Source organism: Cygnus olor, chromosome 2, assembly GCF_009769625.2.
Source record: "Cygnus olor isolate bCygOlo1 chromosome 2, bCygOlo1.pri.v2, whole genome shotgun sequence".
In the NCBI taxonomy this organism is placed as follows: Eukaryota; Metazoa; Chordata; class Aves; order Anseriformes; family Anatidae; genus Cygnus; species Cygnus olor.
The window spans coordinates 109,282,923-109,302,089 of record NC_049170.1 but is presented as its reverse complement, the minus strand read 5'-3'; the positions used below and the strand labels follow the sequence as shown (position 1 = coordinate 109,302,089).

Below are 19,167 nucleotides of genomic sequence, written 5' to 3'. Positions count from 1 at the left end.
ATAAAACATGAACCCAGAGACTTCTGTGAAGGTCAGAGAATGCAGAATGTATCTAAGCACCTCATTCACGCAAATAGGATAATGTCTAAATTCATGTATCTTTAGATATATCCCTTTTTACCAACACTCTTGCCCACCTAAGACTATACAAGCTCTTCTGTTACCAAAGGGCCTACCTATCTTACCTATCTTACCTTTGATGATGTATAAAATCCATACTTCTTAATGGAAACAATGCAAAAATCTTCAGAGACAAGATCTAGTTTATATTTGCATGTGGGATGCCTTCATGACATAAGCAAAAGACAGCTGTAGCACAAGTTCCCATCATTTACTTCCAATCAGAAGTGAAAAATTTTAGCATTCACAGATATTATAGGGCATTGTATAAGAGCTAAAAAAAGTATCCAAATTTTTATTGCATTTTCTTGGTTCTATAATCTAAGTCAGACAAACTCTTGTATTAGAATAGTTTTTCTGCTTTATTACATAATGATTGCATTTAAAAAATGTATTTTTTTCTCTGGCACCCACCCTGAAAAAAAAAAAATGTCCCAAGACAGAAAATGTTTAGTTTGGAAAAAAATGTGTTTTGGAAGTTTCAACATTTTACTCTAAAAATACATTTATTTTTCAATACGTATTTTAAGTGTATTTTACTTCACATTCCTCTTATTTTGCCCTACTTCATAATTTTATATTCTGCACTTACAATGCTGACATCATGCAATGATGTCCAGCAGCAATAAAAATGTGGAAAACATAAAATATATTCAAAAAATCAAAATTTTACTATGGGTAAAAAAATAAAACCTGAATCAAAACTTTCAGAACAGAATTTTCACTACCCATTCTACTAGACTTTTCCAAAGCATTTGCTTTCACTTGAATTTGTGAAGAAAACAATTCAAAACGTCAAAATGTACTCTGGCAAGCAATCTATGAGCTACATCTAATGCTTTGAAATTGACTCAGCCAGAAAACCAACAGTTAACAGACAGCCTGTGCCTGTCTGTATCATAAATTATATTGTGTAGAATATAAATGCAGTGGTAGAAACTTAAACAGTGCAGTTACATAGCAAGATACTGTAATTCAAAACAGTATTTTTATTTCTAAGGTGAATAAAGATCACATTTCACATTCTGAAATAAGCAAATAGCACAAAACTTCACCAACACTTGCATGAAACACTATATGAAAGCACATAATATTGATAGAATCATAGAATCGTTTAGGTCGGAGAAGACCTCTAAGATCTTACTATCATACGCGGCTTAAGAGCGTTCATTAATATCTTGATAATTGCAAGTGAAAGAGTAGTTAGAAAGTAATATTGTTAGCATGATATAATCCACATTTCTTCCTGACATGCTAGATATACAGTCCCATAAATGTTTACAGCAGTCTTCTAAATGAAGGACTTTGCTTCCAAATATTATGCAGTTTAGTTTTCCATATTTGTAAGTTCACTCATTCCTCACTGTACTGTTTTTCATCAAGCTGATAGGTTGTACAATAGCTAGAACTTGTGAGCTGTTTCTCTTGGTGGCTGGGAATCACATAAACGCAGTCAATCTATCAACCAAAACCAACAAACAAACAAACAAAAACTGGTGACCACAATTTCCATGCTTTCAAATCCATTACCTTGTGCCTTTCACTGGATTGTTGTTGCATGGTTCCCAACGACCAGATCCAACCACACTTGACTCAATGTAGTACCCAACCAGCTCCTTGGCATCTGGGGGTTCTGTCCAAGTGACAACAACGGAGGTGTCTGTATTCCTAGTTGGCATAATACGGCCAGGAGGTTTGGGGATATCTGTGGGAGAGAAACAGAAATAAATTAATGACCAGCCAGTCAAATTTAGCAAATAAAAAAATAAGTGTGACATTCTGTTCTTGACTGTATTAGTGCAACTAATACTCTTTTAACCCCCCTAAAATCCACTGTGATCTCGAGCAAGTAATCTGGTACAACATGACAGGATCAATAAGTTCAAGCTTTTGGTGATGAGGTTCCTCACGTCTCCATTGTCTACAGTTCAGGGCATTTCCTTCAGATTAAATTTAGGTTATTTCTCTATGCTGAACATCTGCACCAGAGGTGTCATTTGGAGCTTTCTAAAAGGGAAAAAGTGTCAGGTGCCCTTTGAAGGATTCTGTACAGCTCACAGAAGTCAGAAACCAATGCCCCTATTAAATAGCAAAATGCATCTTAAGTGGTTTTTGAAGAGAGCTGTTTTACTCTTCTTCTTAAGGAATTGTAATTCATGTGTGTCAAACTGTTCTGCGAGCTGAATCAGTATGAAGTAAACAGATGACCTGGGACTCAAATCTGCATTGCTGTTCTGAAAAAAAAATGCTCATGTAGACAAAGCTACTACGTAGCTAGTAGACAAGCTACTAATGCTTTACTGTGGTGAACATCTGGGATTTTCTTCCAGTAGAAATAGTTTCTGCATCCATATAGGTATTAAATTCTTCACTTTTGTTTGATTTGGCAAACAAGGAAGGTTAAACTCTGCTAATGTCTGGGCTTATTTTCAATGAAGACTCTAAGTAAAACAGAACGGTTTTGTCCTTTCTTAAGTTTTCATTTTCTTCCATTGTTTGAGTCTTTATAGTTCTTGGCATTATTATTTGCAGCTTAATTCTCTTGGTTTCTATCTGCCATTTGACTATATGTTAGAGGTTCAATGATCCAATCCAAAATTATCTTAACTAAAGGGAATATATCACTGACTACTCTTCATATTTGATTTAGCAGCTGGACAGCTATCTTCAAGCAAAACAATTACATCATAAACTGAAAAGATATCATGAAGGTAACCTAATACTTATGACCACACACTTACCAAGTTTGTCGTCCACCACAGTGGCTTCAGTTGCTTCTGAAGGCTCACCAATTCCAGCTGAATTGCAACAGCGAACCCGGAAGCAGTAGGATTTGCCTTCAGCCAAATCAAAAACTGCAAAGCGAGGAGACTTCACAGGGATCTCAGTGTTCACCCTTTGCCACTCCTCGGTGCCAGCAACACACTGCAAACCCAGAAACAACTTGCAACAAAACTCTCTGAACAATGAGAATCTAACCTGACAAGGCTTTCTACATGGACCATCAAATGCACGTCTGTCATGGAAAACAAGGAGTCATGTTCCTGGTTTCGGCCATTCCACAGAATAAGGTGTATCTCAAAGCTTATGAATCTGCCAGATGTCCACCTACTCCAGAAATCACACCTACAAGCTTACTGTTTTTAATATATCAAAGCTAAACACTTCTCCACAGCAAGGAAGTGATCTTGCTATCAACTGTATTCAGTTCTGTATCTTACCCTATAGACCACCCTCAAAAGAAGTTCTGTAGTCATTCAACATCATCCAGAGAACAAACCTCTAATATTACCATATTGCTTCTAGATGCCATTGTGCCACTCCTAAGAATGTTTTTGGGTGACTTCCAGAATTAATCACAATTAATTAATCTGACTTCCATTTTCCAGGGGAAAAAAATAAAAAAAATGTGTGCATTTTATTTGTGAATTGTTTTTATTTCTGTTGCTAGAAGCTCTACATACCATGGTCACTTATACTGCTAATATTAACAATTAACTTTTGCCTTACATTAAAGATAATTTCAAATAATAGGTCCTGTTTCTGAGGGATTTCAAATTCTCAGGAGAACATTATCTCAATACGTGACATTAATGTGCGGTACTCAGCATGCAATAGGTTATCAAAAAGATTTCTTATATGGAAAGTCAAAATTCATATATTCATCCTCTCTGAGACTGTTGCTAAGTGAAACTCGTTTATTTAGACTAGATTTCATAAGAGAGATGAAAAACACATAATGGGAAGATATTTATATCTCCCATGATGACAGCTCTAGAGCGACAGGAAAAAGTACAGATAAAAAGTTTGTGGGAACCATGAGATACTAGTAAAATGGTGGTGGTGAAGATCTTTCTAGGCTATCAGCCATGTGAAAAACAGCTCAGAAAAGCAGGACATTGAAATTAAAAATGATTCTGTTCTAGAAAAAGAAAAATTGTCACCTTTGTTGAGTTGGTGAAGCAAATGGAAAGCTAATGCAGACAATAAATATGAAAAGGCAGCTGGAGAAGAAAGTGCTGATGCCAAGAAACTCTCTCACAGAATGCCTCCATCCAAAATGTTAACAGTCTGTCCCACAAGACAAGCTTCATTTATACAAATGATGTATAGACAGCTCTGATTTTGCACCTTGCTTTCTCATTATAGAGTGGGTTTGCCAGCCTATCTACCCTATGGCCAGTCAATGACACAGTTCATGAAAGGCTATTACAGTGTGTGACACATTCTACATCCATTTTCATAACTATCATCTTTCTTTTCCTCCTACTTTATCTTAATCTACAGCAACAATTATGTCAATGAACTTCTGGTTCTAGCCTGAGTTTGAAAGTGGAAATGAAATTCCAGAAAAACCGGCAAAGAAAATGTTAAAGTGGATTGCCACAACGTGATTCTGATTTTCTCTGATTTTACCTTTTCCACAAAGTACATGATACCCTCATGGCCCCGCTGTCCAGGAGGTTTCCAGCTAAGCACAACATAGTTCTTTGTGGCTTCAATAACTTGGAGGTCTGTAGGTGGACCAGGAACAACACCCTCTGAAGTACAGGGGAGAAGAGTAGCAAATGGAAATGAGTATGAATTCCTTCATATTTGTATCAGAATTGGTGGTGTGATTAAAGTATAGGACAGGTATTAACATATCTTGGCACCTGATAGTTTTAGAAAACATAGTATTTAAAGTAATCTATGCACTGGTTTTAAATGTCCTTGTTTTAATGTTAAACATGTTTATTTATTAAGCCCTGAATAACGAAACCTAAAGCTGGAGTTGTTGAAGGTTGAGTGACTCTTGAGAACAACAAACTTTGGGTGTGTGCCAAAGTCCACTGAACTCAATGGAAGTTTTCCTCATTACTCAGCCAAACTTTTGTAGGCAAAAGGGCTGTGTTTACCTGCAGGTTCTTCCTCAGTGACAATAATCTGTCCTGTCCAAGGAGCAGAAGGGTGACCTGAAACAGATGTCATAGAGAGGATGGGAATGAGAACTTTCAGGAACTTTTGAAATATTGAGCAAACTAAGTCCTTTGTGGTTCAAAACTAACATTTGCAAGATTCACATGAGCTCAGTTCTTGGTGACTGCTGTTACTCATGTAAGGATACTCAAACCTAGTTTAAAGTAGTTCTGCAATCAATATATCAAGAAAATATTAATCAACGGAGGCATATATTCCTTGCTGAAATTTCTCTGAAGTCACTTAAGCGACAAGCAGAGGTATTTAGCTCACTCAGTTAACTGTTTTTAGAGAATTAACTTCATTTTCCACACTCTGTTCATTTGGTTTATAAGCTCACTCATTAAAGAAAGAGGCAAGGCTGCTTTTCATCTTTTTTTTAACCCACTTTCCCTCACATTTCCAGCTTTCAGAACAAGGGTCACAGTCACAGACAGAAATTGCTCAGCCTGACTCCACACACCAACTTGATATGCTTTGGGTGGCTCTCTCAGTGCCTTTGCATTATCATATTATCACAGTTATGTAGCTCAATGCTATCAGCCAGGTCAATGCATTTTCAGAGATAATTTTTGCAATTGCTGTTCTCCACCTCCATGTGCTTCACCTTACATTGGCTGATTTGTTTTGGAAATGAGAGTAGAGATGGAGCAGATGGGGAGAAAAGTGGATCATGAGGGAGAAAAGGAGATGCAACACGCCACCAAAATCAGACTCCCTCTCCTGAGACAGCTTCCACTCTTCCCAGTGAAAAGCAAAAGCCCTCCCAGACTTCAGGTTTCACATGTGTGACCACGGTATTTCCTAGTAGTGTCAAACGTGGCCATTTTAAATAGTAAAACTTCAGAGATGAGTAGAAATACCTGGATTTCAGGCATGTGATTTTGGGACGTGGGTAGAGAAGGGGATTTTGAAGCAAACTCTTAAACTCCTCACCAAGGCCTTTGTGCCTAGGACGTCGCCAGGCTACAGGAGAAATATCCTCGACTTGTAAAAAGTTCACTGTTAAGCAGAGAGCTTGGGATCAATAATCTGTTGGGCTGCCCTGATATTTTGCTGATGTTATTGCAAGACTTTGGTCATCACATGAGCGCAGAATCAGCTGCTCTTGCCTGTGGCACAGAGGGAGACTATTCACAGGATCCACTCAGCTATTTTGCTGGTGGAACAAAAGCAAGTCTCTTCTGGCAATTTACTCTCCTGTGCCTTTTCCCTGCTTTCTGCAAGTCCAGATTGCAGCACTGTAGCCAGCAAAGCCATTCAAGCTGTTGGAGTGCTTTGTGCAAAGAGCACTGAGATGAATCCTTCTTGGCAAAAGTTGTCTCCAAAGAATATTTTGTTTTTGCATTGCTCCCTCTAGTGGGATTTTGAAGGCTTATGAATAAATAGTCATACTTTTTTTTTTTTTTAATTATTTTTCATACAATTTCTTAAGTTTTTCAGGCAAGCTGCAAAAAGCATGTCTTACTTCTAAGCCTGGCTCTGTCAGCAGGATCCAGGGCAGCCACAGGCTCGGACACCCGGGATGGTAGGCTAATGCCAGCTTTGTTCACCGCTCGGACTCGGAAGATGTAGGAGCGGCCCTCAATCAGACCGGTGACAGGAAAACGGGCGAATTTCACAGGAGTCTCATTGCACTGGGTCCAGTGGGTGGTGCCAACTTCACACCTGAAACATACAAACAGCAGGAAGGAGTAGTGCTGGGAAGGGAAAAAAGCAGACTCCAAGCACCCGGACCTTTAGTTTGACCATCTGTTCACGTTCATTGCCTGAAGCAAGCCAGCTTCCCCAGCACTGGTGTCTGCTGGTGACACCAAAGCAGCTGCAGGAGGGGTCAGGGCTGAAGTGCCACCTGGTTATGCACCAAATCCCCTGCAGCTGTGCTCCGTCTTTCCCGAACTGGGGAGGGGACATGGACAGAACTCACTCCACTGAACAACCCTTCAAAGTATGCTCTGGGAGGCTTGGGGAGTGTCAGCTTCAGCATACTTGAAGGGACATGAGATACGTGTAGCCTTGGCAGTTGCCAGGAGCAGAGCTCATCCTGCATGCACGGTGCCCTACTGTACAGCCAGAAAAATAGCAGGCTTCATAGTGTGTGGAAGCCTCCTTTCAGATTTTGTCTGTGACCAACCCAGTGCACAGAGAGCTGTGAATATGACTGAAGTCAGAAACCCAGCTTCGAATTTGAAGAATTTGAAGCCCTGCTTCGGATGCTGCTGTGGTTGCAAATGTTGCAATGACAAGACCCAGCAGGGTGGTGCTCATCCCACTGCTAAGGTCACACCTGGCAAGACACTTTTTTTTTGGCAGAAAGAAGAGAACCAGGGAGAGCAGCGACCCCTGCTCAGGCAGCCAGCAGGAGCCATCACACCAGGACCCACTGTAGGTAGCTTCCCAGCATCCAGCCACATGGTCAGCAGGAAAAAGAACCAGCAGGTCAGGAGAGGCTTTTTATTGCTGCTGAGATACCTGCTGAGGTGAATGTGGTGAATGAGGTGAATCTAGGCAAACCTAGATTTCTCAGTACCTGCAAACTTCTGTCTTCTGGCAAGTGTTACCGTCTTGCTCAGGGTGGTTTTGTGGTCCAGGTTTCTGGTCAGCGTGAAGGATGCCCTAGTTTTAGCTTTAGCACAGACTGTTCCTGCTGCTTTAGGTGGCTTGCTCATGCTGCAAGGGTTAGCCTGGCTGAATATCTGGTTGCCTAAATACCTTCCCTGCAACCAAATACTACTAAAGACATGCAAATATATGCTCCTTAATGGATTTCTCCTCTGCAAGACTCTGTGAGGAAGCTGAGTGCTTTCAACACCGTTTTCTCTGTAACTGATCCACAGGCAGAATTTGCAATTTGCCAAAGGGCAGTGGGGAACATTTCTAACAGCCCTGAGATTAGTATCCAACCACATCTTCTGGAATCTTATTCTAGAAAGATACCAATTTCATTAGGTGGACCTGGATGTGTGCTACAGCTCAAACAACCCAAAGGAAGCTGTGTTTGGTATTGCAAAAATAGAGACTGCCTTGCCCCACAGGGCCCACAAAAGGACACGCTGCTGTGTCTGCGGGGCTGAAGGGCATGACAAGGCAACATTGCAAGATGGAAAGTAAACTTGGCCATGTGGGGGAATATGCATCACAGGCCACTCTTGTATCCATGTATTAACATGACAGAAAATGGGCATTTGCTGCTAGGCAGTTTATACCAAAGCATGGCAGTTGATTTATGGTGATGTGCTGGAGAACAGTAACATAGCTTTGAGTTGAACAGGAACTCCATGTCACTAATGATGTATTCTATTACTGAAATTCAAACAAATATTACCAACTCTGAAAACTTCACTGTAAGTCTCAAAATAGTGACTGAATTTCTTAAACCCCAAGCTTCTGGAATCCTGTCACTGTGTGACGTATTCAGTTTTCATATTTTTAGAAATTATTTCCAATTCTTCTTGTTGAATTGAAAAACAAGTAAATGCAATTTGCTTGTGAACAAGAGAGCTTGAAAAACAACAGCACATAAAGAAATCCAACTCCCTTTGAAATAATATTTTGCTTTCTGGAACATGGAAACTCTTTGGAAACAGGAGGAAGAGCTCTGATCTTGAAGGAGCTGACCCTGTGAGGTACAAACACTATAAAATCCCGAGGCCTTTCGAGCCTCACAAGAATCAATGAGGGCTCAGCAGTGTCTTGCAGAATCATTTCTGTGTATTTAAACAAACCAGGGCATAATTATTTCCACGAAAGTTAGATCAGGCCCAGCCAATCTAAGACAAGAAGTCATTTTTTTCTGGCCAGCATGAAGAATGAAAATAACAATGACCACTTTATCTCAGTCATTTAAACGTGCTTTTAGGTTTTTGAGTTAGAATGCACAGCAGTTTTCCACACTGATGTGCTTGCTGACCTGTCAATGAAGTATCCAAGGATGGGGTTTCCTCCATCAACAGCCGGCTGCTTCCAGGAAACAATGACATAATCTTTGTTGGCATCTAAGCACTGCACATCCAGCGGTGCGCCAGGGGCTCCTGGGATTTCAGCATCAGCATCTGCAAGGATGGAGACACACATTTCCTAATGTGAAAAACGATTCTTTCACAATTAATCTTTAAGGACCAAACTGTGTTCCTTCTCAGCCAAAAAGTTATACTACTGGCTTCAAAAATCATTTGCTTTTATATTGGTGGTGTCTTTCCAGGTTTTGGTTTTCGCAACATTTACAAATGCTTAGCGTGTTACAGCATAATGTAAATATAACAGATCTAGGCATTTTAAATAAATATTAGTATCATGAATTCTGATGAAGTAGCTGCCAGAGACACAGCTGAAGTGAAAGCTTGGCAGACTCTCTATTTACCTCTTATTTTACTTAGATAAGGCTGACATTTTGCCTTGCAGCCAGGCAATAGCTCAATCAAAAGGATTCAGTTGCTGGATATACAACACTGCAGTCTAAAAAGAAACACATTTCACTTTTGTGATTTCTGCCATATACCTCTACCACCAACTGGGGAAATATTTCTACAGCTCCAACTCCTCTACCAGATCTCATCTGACCCCACAGTGAGAGCTGTGTGGCAAAACCTCTTCGATTCAAATCCTTTGTTGTTTTTTTTCTTTGTTTTTGTTTTGTTTTGTTTTCTTACAAGGTCATCCTCTGAAATGATCAACTTTGTTAAACTACTGTGCTGGACATGCAGCCACAGAACAAAGACCTCTGCTGAAGAAAATACCACTCTGAACACTGTTCTGTTTTTAAAATGAATTAAATATCTTCACACATAGTCCTTCATTGTTCAGTTTTGGTTAGATATGAGCTGAAAAGGTATCAAAACATTTTGAAGTTTAATTATATCACACGTTTTGGAATATAACCTTTATAAGCATGAGCATATTGTTCCTTTCAAGCATTTATCACAAATATGAAATTATTGGTGTCAAAGGGCCTTGAATAACATCAGATTCTGGGCAAATTTTATCTAAAGCTTTAAAAAGCAATGCACAGTGCTGGGCACTGGAGAATTACACTATTTACAAAGTCAGAGTTCAAATTGTGAGATGGAGCGATTTTCTTGTAGGGAAAAATAACCCTTGCAAGAAGATTATATAGAAGACTTTCAAAGAAGAGAGAGTGTTTCTCTGCAGAACAGCATCAGCTTGTACAATTACTTATAGCATTTTTCAGGCCCTGTTGTGAGCTACTACTAAAGAAGACCTGACTTAAGAAAGTTGTACATACCTGAAAAAAAAAATATTTTGCTAACAAATATTATTCTTGCATTCCATCTGAAACCCAGACTTTTTAAAATATTTGGTGCTTCAGGGCATTACAAGATTTTGTATTACAATGTACATCATTTCCCATTTTTATGTTTTTGTCTTTCAGAAAAAAAAATGCCTTACAAGAGTATTTAATATGCTTCATTAAATAAAATGGTATTCTTCAGAAAAAAAAAAAATCACTTTACACTGTATCTTCCCTCTTAGACATGGTAGCATCACATGGAAGCTTTGAAGCTGTGCCAAAGTTACCGAGTGCAGGCTCTAACTACAGCTAACTAGATACAGTTTTTGAAACTATAATGTACAGGGTAAGCAATCCATTTAACATAGCAAAACAATAGCAACACTAAGGGTAAAGACAAGATATCTTCAATGACCTGCCTATGAAAGGTTTCATTGCCCGTATCTCCTGCTTGACAGAACATGAGACACCACAGTTTCTTTCCAAGACAGACTGGGAAATAGCTGGGACAATCAGCATTGCTCATCAGCCTCAGTGGGGCTAGGATTTCATCCTTTACGGCTCGCTGACAAATGCTGACCTGTAGCCATGGCAGAAGAGTAACCCCTTCTCTCTAAGCCTGTCTACAGAGCTGATGTTATAAGCCCGATGAGCACCCTGCTCACTTCCAGCAATACACAGGGATTTCTACATGTGACACAGGACAGCTACTTGTGCTTAAACAGCTGAGTTTGGAGTAAACTGGCCACAAATTAGGAGGAGCAGTGAGGAACACACTAGCCAAAGGGGACCATGGGAAGCATTTAAGTAGAATATAATTAATCTAATTTGAATTTGACAAGCTCACCAGTCGGCTAGTAAGATACTCTTGTGAAAGGGGTAGCTGGTTCACTGTCAGGTAACAGCTGCCTTGCTAGAAGTGCTAGAAGATGTAACAGGAACAAGATCATTTACTTATATGGCAGCCCAATTAAAAAAACTCAAGAAAAACAAGTCCTGATTCTCCTTGCTGCTTGGTCACAGACACACATTTCAGTAGACTCTTTCTTCAGGTGATGAAAACATCTACTTCAGTTATATTTTTTGAGCAGACTGTTACCTCACACAGCTTTGCTAGAGTTGAAAAAGCAGTGACACTCCAAGCATGTTCTCAGAGCCAAAAATTTCCAGAGCCTTTTGAATTAGCATTACATGCTTCAGCTGCTTTTAGCAGCTGGGACAGATATAGACTCAGCAAGTAACCTGATAGTCATGGCTCTTCTTAAAGAAATATTTGCTCTAATAGAAATTCAAGGAAGTTTTTAATGGTACAAGCAAATAACACCCAGAGAAACAACATTTTAATTCTTTGTTTAAATTATGGTGTCAGCTTTGCTGTTTTACATTACAGAATCACTGGGAAGCCCAGAACTGGAGCCAGCACTCCAAATGTGTCTTACCTGTGCTGAGTAGAAAGGTAGGCTCACCTCCCTCCAGCTGCTGGTGACCCTCTTCCTAATGCAGACCAGGATGTCCCTAACTTTTGCCACAAGGACATGTTGCTGGCTCCTCTTCACCCTGTGTTCCCCTAGATCCTCATGGCCTTTTTTGCAAAGCTGCTTTCCAGCCAGTCAGCCCCCAGCACGTACTGGTGCATGAGGTTATTCTTCCCCAGGTGCAGATCTTTGTGTTTCCCTTCCATCCTATTTTTTCTTTTTGTATTGTGCATTAGAGAGAACCCCTCAAATGGTGCAGAAAAAAAATCTTGATCTAAACGATGTGGTTTAGCTAAAATGAGTTAGTTACAAAAATACATTTTTAAGTTGCTTTATAGAGTTTTCCTCATTATATTTTACGTTTGGTAGTCTTCACAGGCTGAAACTGAGAAAGAGTTGGGAATTTACATCAATAACCTAAATTTCTTCCTTGGAATGCCAGTGTGGTTTAGAAGTTTTCTAGCATATGACACCAAAGTTTGAGGTATGCATTCAATTCTTCCAAAGAATTCAATTTTTCCAAAGATAAAAATTGGAAGCTACAATGTTAGAATATATTAATATACGGTATTAACATAATTTGATTTAATTCATTTTATATAAAAATTACTATATTATATATAAAAAATATATCTTTTTATTGGACAAAAGCACCTAAAACAGAGACTGATTTTGCCAGCAGATTTTCCTCATTTCTGCAATGAGTTTGGTTCAAAAAACAATATCCTACCTCGAACGAAGACATAACCACTGTACTCTTCGTAGTATTCTCCCATCACCACACGTAGAGTGTAAAGACCTTCATCTTCCTTGTTTGCATGAGTCAGCGTTAATGAAGCTCGCTCCCCAGTCCAGTGCATCTGGACCCATTTGGATGGTGTAATAAGAACACCTAGAAATTAGAGAATTTCATGACAAGAACTAGGTAAAAACATTAAAGGAATACATTGAGAATGCAGTGAATAGTTTGAAATAGATTGGAAATATACAAGAGACTATTCCCAGTGTACAATTTTCTATCTTCAAAGACAATAATAAATTACAGCTAATTCTTCTCTCATGTCAGTTTTGTCTTCATCTTCAAGGTTTACATTCAGAAAAGAACACCTTTTTGTCAGCTGTTGCGCTACAGCTTTGTGTAATTATTTTTAAAATGTAATATGTAGGAAAAGCTATGTGGGCTATGTAGATGAGGCACAGAGATGTTAGAACTTTTAGTATTTAAATTTGTTTAAGAAAGATAAAAGACATTTTCACAGCCCTTCCTCTGTTTTCTAACTGTGGTTTCAGTTCACAATGCTAAATTTTGAAAAACTTTGAATTAAAAAGAGGAAATATTACTGCTTAGAAACCCGAGAAAATGTTGACCAGATCATGTCATTTGCAGATGCTGAAAGAAGTAAAGATCTACATCAACGAATGTAGCTCACCATTTCTGTACCATTCAATGTCTGGTTTGAAGCGCTTGATATCAGGACTGATGACAACCGTGCAGCCCAGACTCATTGTCTCGCCTTCCCTCCCAAAGGCTACATCAAACTTGTCGACAAAGCTGATTTCAAACCTGGAAGCATAGCCATGCGGGGTAATGCCAACTGTATAAGGGGAAAAAAGAACCTGGCTGTTTACCTTTTCTTTCATTTTGAGATAAAAGTAGTTAGCAAAAGTACTCCATGATTATGAATACAAGTTCTGGTAAACTTAGAGGTATAAATAGAAACAACACGTATTCAGAAGTAATTGCAGAGTCACATAGTGCAAGCACTTACTATCACCAGGAATCAATTATTTCTCTATTCATATAACTCTAGTTTATTTTATCAGGGAAAGGCTCCCTCAGAATTTCATTCCAGAATTTCCAAAGTTTCAGATCGAGTGTTTTGTCATTTTATTATCGTATATATAACTTAAGCATTCTTCTATTTATGACTACTGATTTGTTCAGGTCAAGCTGATCTTTACCTAATATTTCTCTTTTCTTTCCCTGTTTAACTCCTTGCTCCATCTCAGGGCAGTTTTGCCCACTCAGCATTCATTTTTAAAGCCTAAGTCTTTTTGAGGGGAGCTCTCCACTCCCTCAGGCATTCGTGCAGCCTGTACCTGCTCCTGAATTTACCTTACCTGATATTGTATTACCTGAATGATGCAGTATTCACAGAATATTGTATGTGCTTTATACCTGTACTGCACATACGTGGCACAGGTCCTTCCATCATTCTTTTGAAAAGAGCTCAGCTGATAAAAGCTAGGGTCACATTTTCCTTTTCCACAACTGCCTTATGCTGGTAGCTCACAGTCTTCCTGTGTTCAATGCATATATACAGATTGTCATCTTCTTTTTCCATCACCAAATGATAGATCCAAAATGACATGGAAAACTTATGGCCTTTCATTTTGTAATAGTGTGTAATCTTATTTCTGTAATTTCAGAGCTTCAGTACATAAATGACATGTCATATGCCTTTGCAGCATATCCCTCAACCTATCTGTGATGCTAAAATAAAAGAAATGTCTGTGTATCTCATCTGTCAAGCCTTCCATGCACAGGGTGCCTAGAGTACTCAGCACTCATTATATGCTAGTAGATTTTCTTAACATTTCTGATCAAGGAAGTATCCACGCACCGTTGTAAATGACTTCAAAATGTGAGGTTCTCAGGTAAAACAAAGTATGATTTTTATCTTGATACAGCCAACGTATTCAGATTTGCTTCTGACAATTTGATTTTTTCTACAACTTCTTGCACCACATGAAATCACATAGCAGCAGACAAGAACTATTAAGTCAGCCAGTCTACTGAAGCACATGCACCCTCTAGCTTTTTTCCGGGATATGTTTTACATATTGCAAGATATGAAGTGTCTCTCTCTTTGACGATTTTATTTCATGTTCAACAGCAATACTAAAATGATGCTTCTTGTGTAAGCAAGTAACCATACACCTAGAGGGTGATGACATGGTCTCCTGCAGGTTAAGCTAAACACTATCTAAAATTGGAGAGTTCAGTACCTTTGAAAGATGACCAACTTTTTCTTTTTCTTTTTTTTTTTTTTTATAATGTTACAAAATATTCTGCTTAGTCATTTGTCATCATGTCACAACTGTAAATGGAAGTGTCAAACAAACATATATTGCAACTTACGGCTCAGAGGCATGGAAACAGTCCCAGCATGCAAAAGACTTGCATCAAGGTCTCCTTTGTACCCTAGATGCACACACAGAAAAAGAGCAAGCCCAGTCATTATCACCATGAGGTAAAAGGCCTCTGAGTCACAGAAATGAAATTGGTAACGTGCATTTTACAAATGAAAAAACAAGGAAATATTTTGCAAACCTACTCTTTACCACAAGGGAAGCATAAGCTGAAATTTCTCCTTTAACATTCATAGCAGATGCCCGGTACTGAGCAGTGTCATCAAAATCACACCTAAAATTAGAGAAATTATTAGGTAGGGCACCCATTACTCCTTGGCATACCCAATCCTACGTTTTATATCAAAACAACCCTCAGAAATCAGGGTAAAATCTATAAACAAGTAAAAGCGTGGGAGATAGACACACAAGACAATGGACTGGCTGTAGCCATTAAGCTTTTCTCAGTATTAAAAATTCATGTTTGAAAAAAAAGTTTATTTTCAAAAATTGCATACAGATTTGAAATTGACAATAGCAGAGGTAGAAAAAAATGTCTGATAATATTTAAGTTATTTCTAATTTACTTTCTCCTAGGTAGAGATGCCTAATGCGGAAACTCGAAATGGTAGATAAAAAATATTTTCAAAAGGCACCTAATAGTACCTAGATTGTCAAATTTAGATTATTGCTGAAGGTCGAATTAGCTGATTACATCTCAGGATTTCAGTGGTTTTTGACAAAATTTGACTGCAAAAATTTCCCAGTTGGAGGATGATGTTAAAGATCTTTTTTTGTGTGTATAAGTGAGGACTCCTCCGTTCTTTTCCTCATTTCAGTAAGAATCAGGACCTTGCTATATTGAAAAAATAGTTAACTCAAATGTTGTTACCCTGAACTAGATATTTCTCATATTTAACTGTACTCATGAAGGAGACAAATGGAAAAATAGTCACAAGTATTCTATATGTTTCTGAGTCAACCATAAATAAAATAATAATAAAGATAAATAACTCACTTAAGTAAATGGCATATACTTTGCTGAGGAAAACCAGAGCTGCTTCAGCGTTTAGTAGATAGCATACATCTCAGCTGTACAAATTTGATATCTCTTATCTTTATATCCCCAAGAGATATGTACATGCTTTGCAGGTCTCAGTCTACAGCAACATTTCAGCATAAGTTACTTGTTAAATTATCTAATATTCCCTTACGTGCTAATCTCCAGTGAGTGCAGCCCGTATCGGTTTTCAATGGTATACTTGCCAGGGTGAGTTTGTACATCGATGGGCACGTTGTTTTTGTACCTATGGAAGAGCAAAGAAACAGTGCATCACAAATACAAAGTATATAATTATATATTTTAAAAGGTCAAATGCTTGGTGTTTGAAACATAAAATCAATTTCTGCATGTTTCTCCTAGATAAAATATAGTTTATCTTGGGAAGGCATTATATATCTTTGGGAGTTTAACTTCTCTCTTTCTTCCTCTTTCCTGCTCCAGGTGAATTTTATTTTCTAGTTAAAGGAAAAATAGTCTTGAACGTGATGAAAATAAGCTTATATTATCATGAACTTCAAGTTGCTACTTGTTAAGGAATGGATGATTCACATAAGCAACATTTCAGTTTTTTCTGAATGGCAAACAATAAAAATTTTGTAGCATTCTTAATGACTAGGTATTGTTTTGGTTTGCATTTTTGATGTAATTTTGAAACCTGCATATTCACAGAAATGCCATGTAGGAAATAATCTTTATTTTTATTTTTACTTGCGTAATTAAGTTGGTGGAAACCACGAAGCAGATAGTTAGACTGGTAAAAAATTGTCTTGATCAGAAAGTGCATTGCAGTGAGGTATCTGGCAAAAGCTGTGGTACCAAACGTTTTTACAAGTGCATACTATGAGTATTTTCTTGATTCTTATACTATGAGCATTATCCTCAACAGTGGGAGTCAGGTAGGAAATTTTACTGTTCATAATTCCCAGTAAGTAGTTTGAAGGAATGAACCAGTACTGATCAGTAGTGAGCTGGAATTGCTGACTGCAGAATTTAAATGAATATTTACATGAGACTTGCAGAGGGACAATTTAGTGGTAGGTTCTTTCTCACCAATCATTGCTTAAACGGTCATTCATTCTGGAGAATACATGGTGTAACCGCACAGATGTTCAAGTGAATCCTGTCTTGAGTGAGCAGTATGGAACAAGCTGGCAATAGGAGTTTAATAAAATCAAATACTGAATTGTATTCAGTACTTCTAGGTTTGATTTGAGGTCTATAAAGAAGAAATGTTCCCTAAGATAGTGTAATGCTTTAGTACAGCTTTCCCTGTGCTGTGTATATGAGGGAAGTGGGAATGTAAATGGTGATAGATAAAAATGTCTTCATCTCACACTTCGATGTAGCGCAAACAAACCCTTCTCTACAGAAATCATAACAGATAGCCAGCCAAAGGGTATTGCTTCTTCATTTCTGAATTTAAAAATCAGTTTCCCTCCCAGTTGTAAAACTGGAAAGGGAATTGGTCTGTTGCCAGTGGCGTGCCCCACTTCACCAAAAGAGTCAGTAATATCCAATTTTATTTTTACCAAGAATATTAGGAGTTTGCTATATATCAGGACTGAGCTATATCTGCAATAAATCTGAACACTGCCTTTCAGCACTTTTAGTGTTATACAATAACATATATTTCCCTGACTACAAATATTTGGACAGAGTAATACACTGGGATTTGTCCAAGTGCCAAAAAGTGAGCGAGGATCATAAACCTTAATGCTTTTCATCCCAATCTTCCTTTCAGTAAAATGTCTATGGAAAGGGACTTGATGCAGGACAGTACTCTCTATTCTGGGCTTCAGACATTTGCAGATCTTCTTGAACACATTACAGATCTCCTACTACATTATCCTGACCTACAGCATGGGTCCACTAAGAGAAAATCCATTCACCACCTCATCTGCACAATGGCATCCCCCTGGCTGGCAACATCTGGGCATCTTTATATTCCATATACTGTGTCAAATAGTTTAGAAAATAGAATAATGCTACTTGCTCCCAGTGTTTTCCAGGGCATATGAAATCCTGTGGAACAGGACTTGACTCTTTGATCTCTAATTTTCCTCCAAAAGGCTGGGCATCCCTTGGATCCCGTTGGTAGCAAAGGCATTTCATGCAGTGCTGTGCAGAAACAAGTTTTAAGTGAGTTAAGCCAGCACTGAGACTTCTTCTGTCTTCATTATCAGGTTATTAAACAATAATTAATTCAGTTTTCACTTATTTATATTAATCTATGGCAAGAATAGGGCTTATGTTAGAAAGACCACTTGTTATTTCTGGAAACGCAAATTCCAGAAGAGCTAAGTCATTAGTTAATTTTGGACTGCAACCTTCCACTGTCAATATGCACTGATAGTTTATGCTTTCTGCTACTGGTTTCAAACGTCCTGGGTTTTCCATATGCTTTTTCCAAGGGAGTCAGGGCAGCTGCATCACACAGCAAGATTTTCTCTACAGAAAGTCCACAAAGCTTTATAATTTATCATGCGCAGCATGAACAGGTCTTCATTGCTTATACAAAGAATGACTGTTTGGAGTACACAACTGACATTTAGTTAGAAATGCTGAATGAAAGGTCAGAACTATTCCCTAATTCTGAGCAAAGACACCTGCTGAAATGGCTGTGAACTCATCTTTTCCATTAGTAGTCCATGGCAAATAGAAATCCCTTTGGAATTCAAATGTACTCTAAAATAATGCATTAACTTCCACCATCCACATTTAGCAAGTAGATGAAAGGCTGGTTCACAGTGTAAGCAAAATCAAATAACTGAAGTCTTGGTTTAAGTACATCAGGTTTTGGGGAGTAGAAGTAAAATACAAAATACAAGTATTCCATCATGGTATAATAGATGCTTTATATTGGCTCCACCAATAGAATATCCATAGAACTCATTGCTAATTAATGCTTAATGCTGAACATAGGCTTTTTTTTTTTTCATTTTGTATACACATTCATACATTCTATATACACATTCTATAAGAATCTTTTAAATTAAAAAGTGAGTATCAAAACTCATTTTGTTTGAAAAACTTATTACCTATTATCTTAACAACTTGACTGTGTTTGTGTAGCATGAAAGAGTTAAGAAAGACCAGCATAATAGATAGTGAGACTGTAAAGCTTCACAAGTCACTGTTAATTAAGCTAAATTAAATTCCAGTCAGGTTAA

General features: G+C 38.2%; 1 protein-coding gene across 2 annotated transcripts in view; it reads right to left on the bottom strand.

Moving 5' to 3' along the window:
• MYOM1 (myomesin 1) overlaps positions 1–19,167 on the bottom strand; it is a 76,110-nt gene that overhangs the window by 36,324 nt on the left and 20,619 nt on the right. For both annotated transcript variants that reach the window (XM_040550129.1, XM_040550128.1), the window contains exons 6-16: positions 16,149–16,241; positions 15,141–15,229; positions 14,945–15,007; positions 13,233–13,397; positions 12,533–12,694; positions 8,990–9,131; positions 6,548–6,747; positions 5,019–5,075; positions 4,537–4,661; positions 2,862–3,045; positions 1,651–1,825 (exon numbers count right to left, since the gene is read on the bottom strand). In XM_040550129.1, coding sequence (XP_040406063.1) covers positions 1,651–1,825; positions 2,862–3,045; positions 4,537–4,661; positions 5,019–5,075; positions 6,548–6,747; positions 8,990–9,131; positions 12,533–12,694; positions 13,233–13,397; positions 14,945–15,007; positions 15,141–15,229; positions 16,149–16,241 — 1,455 coding nt within the window. The remainder of the gene's footprint in view (positions 1–1,650; positions 1,826–2,861; positions 3,046–4,536; positions 4,662–5,018; positions 5,076–6,547; positions 6,748–8,989; positions 9,132–12,532; positions 12,695–13,232; positions 13,398–14,944; positions 15,008–15,140; positions 15,230–16,148; positions 16,242–19,167) is intronic.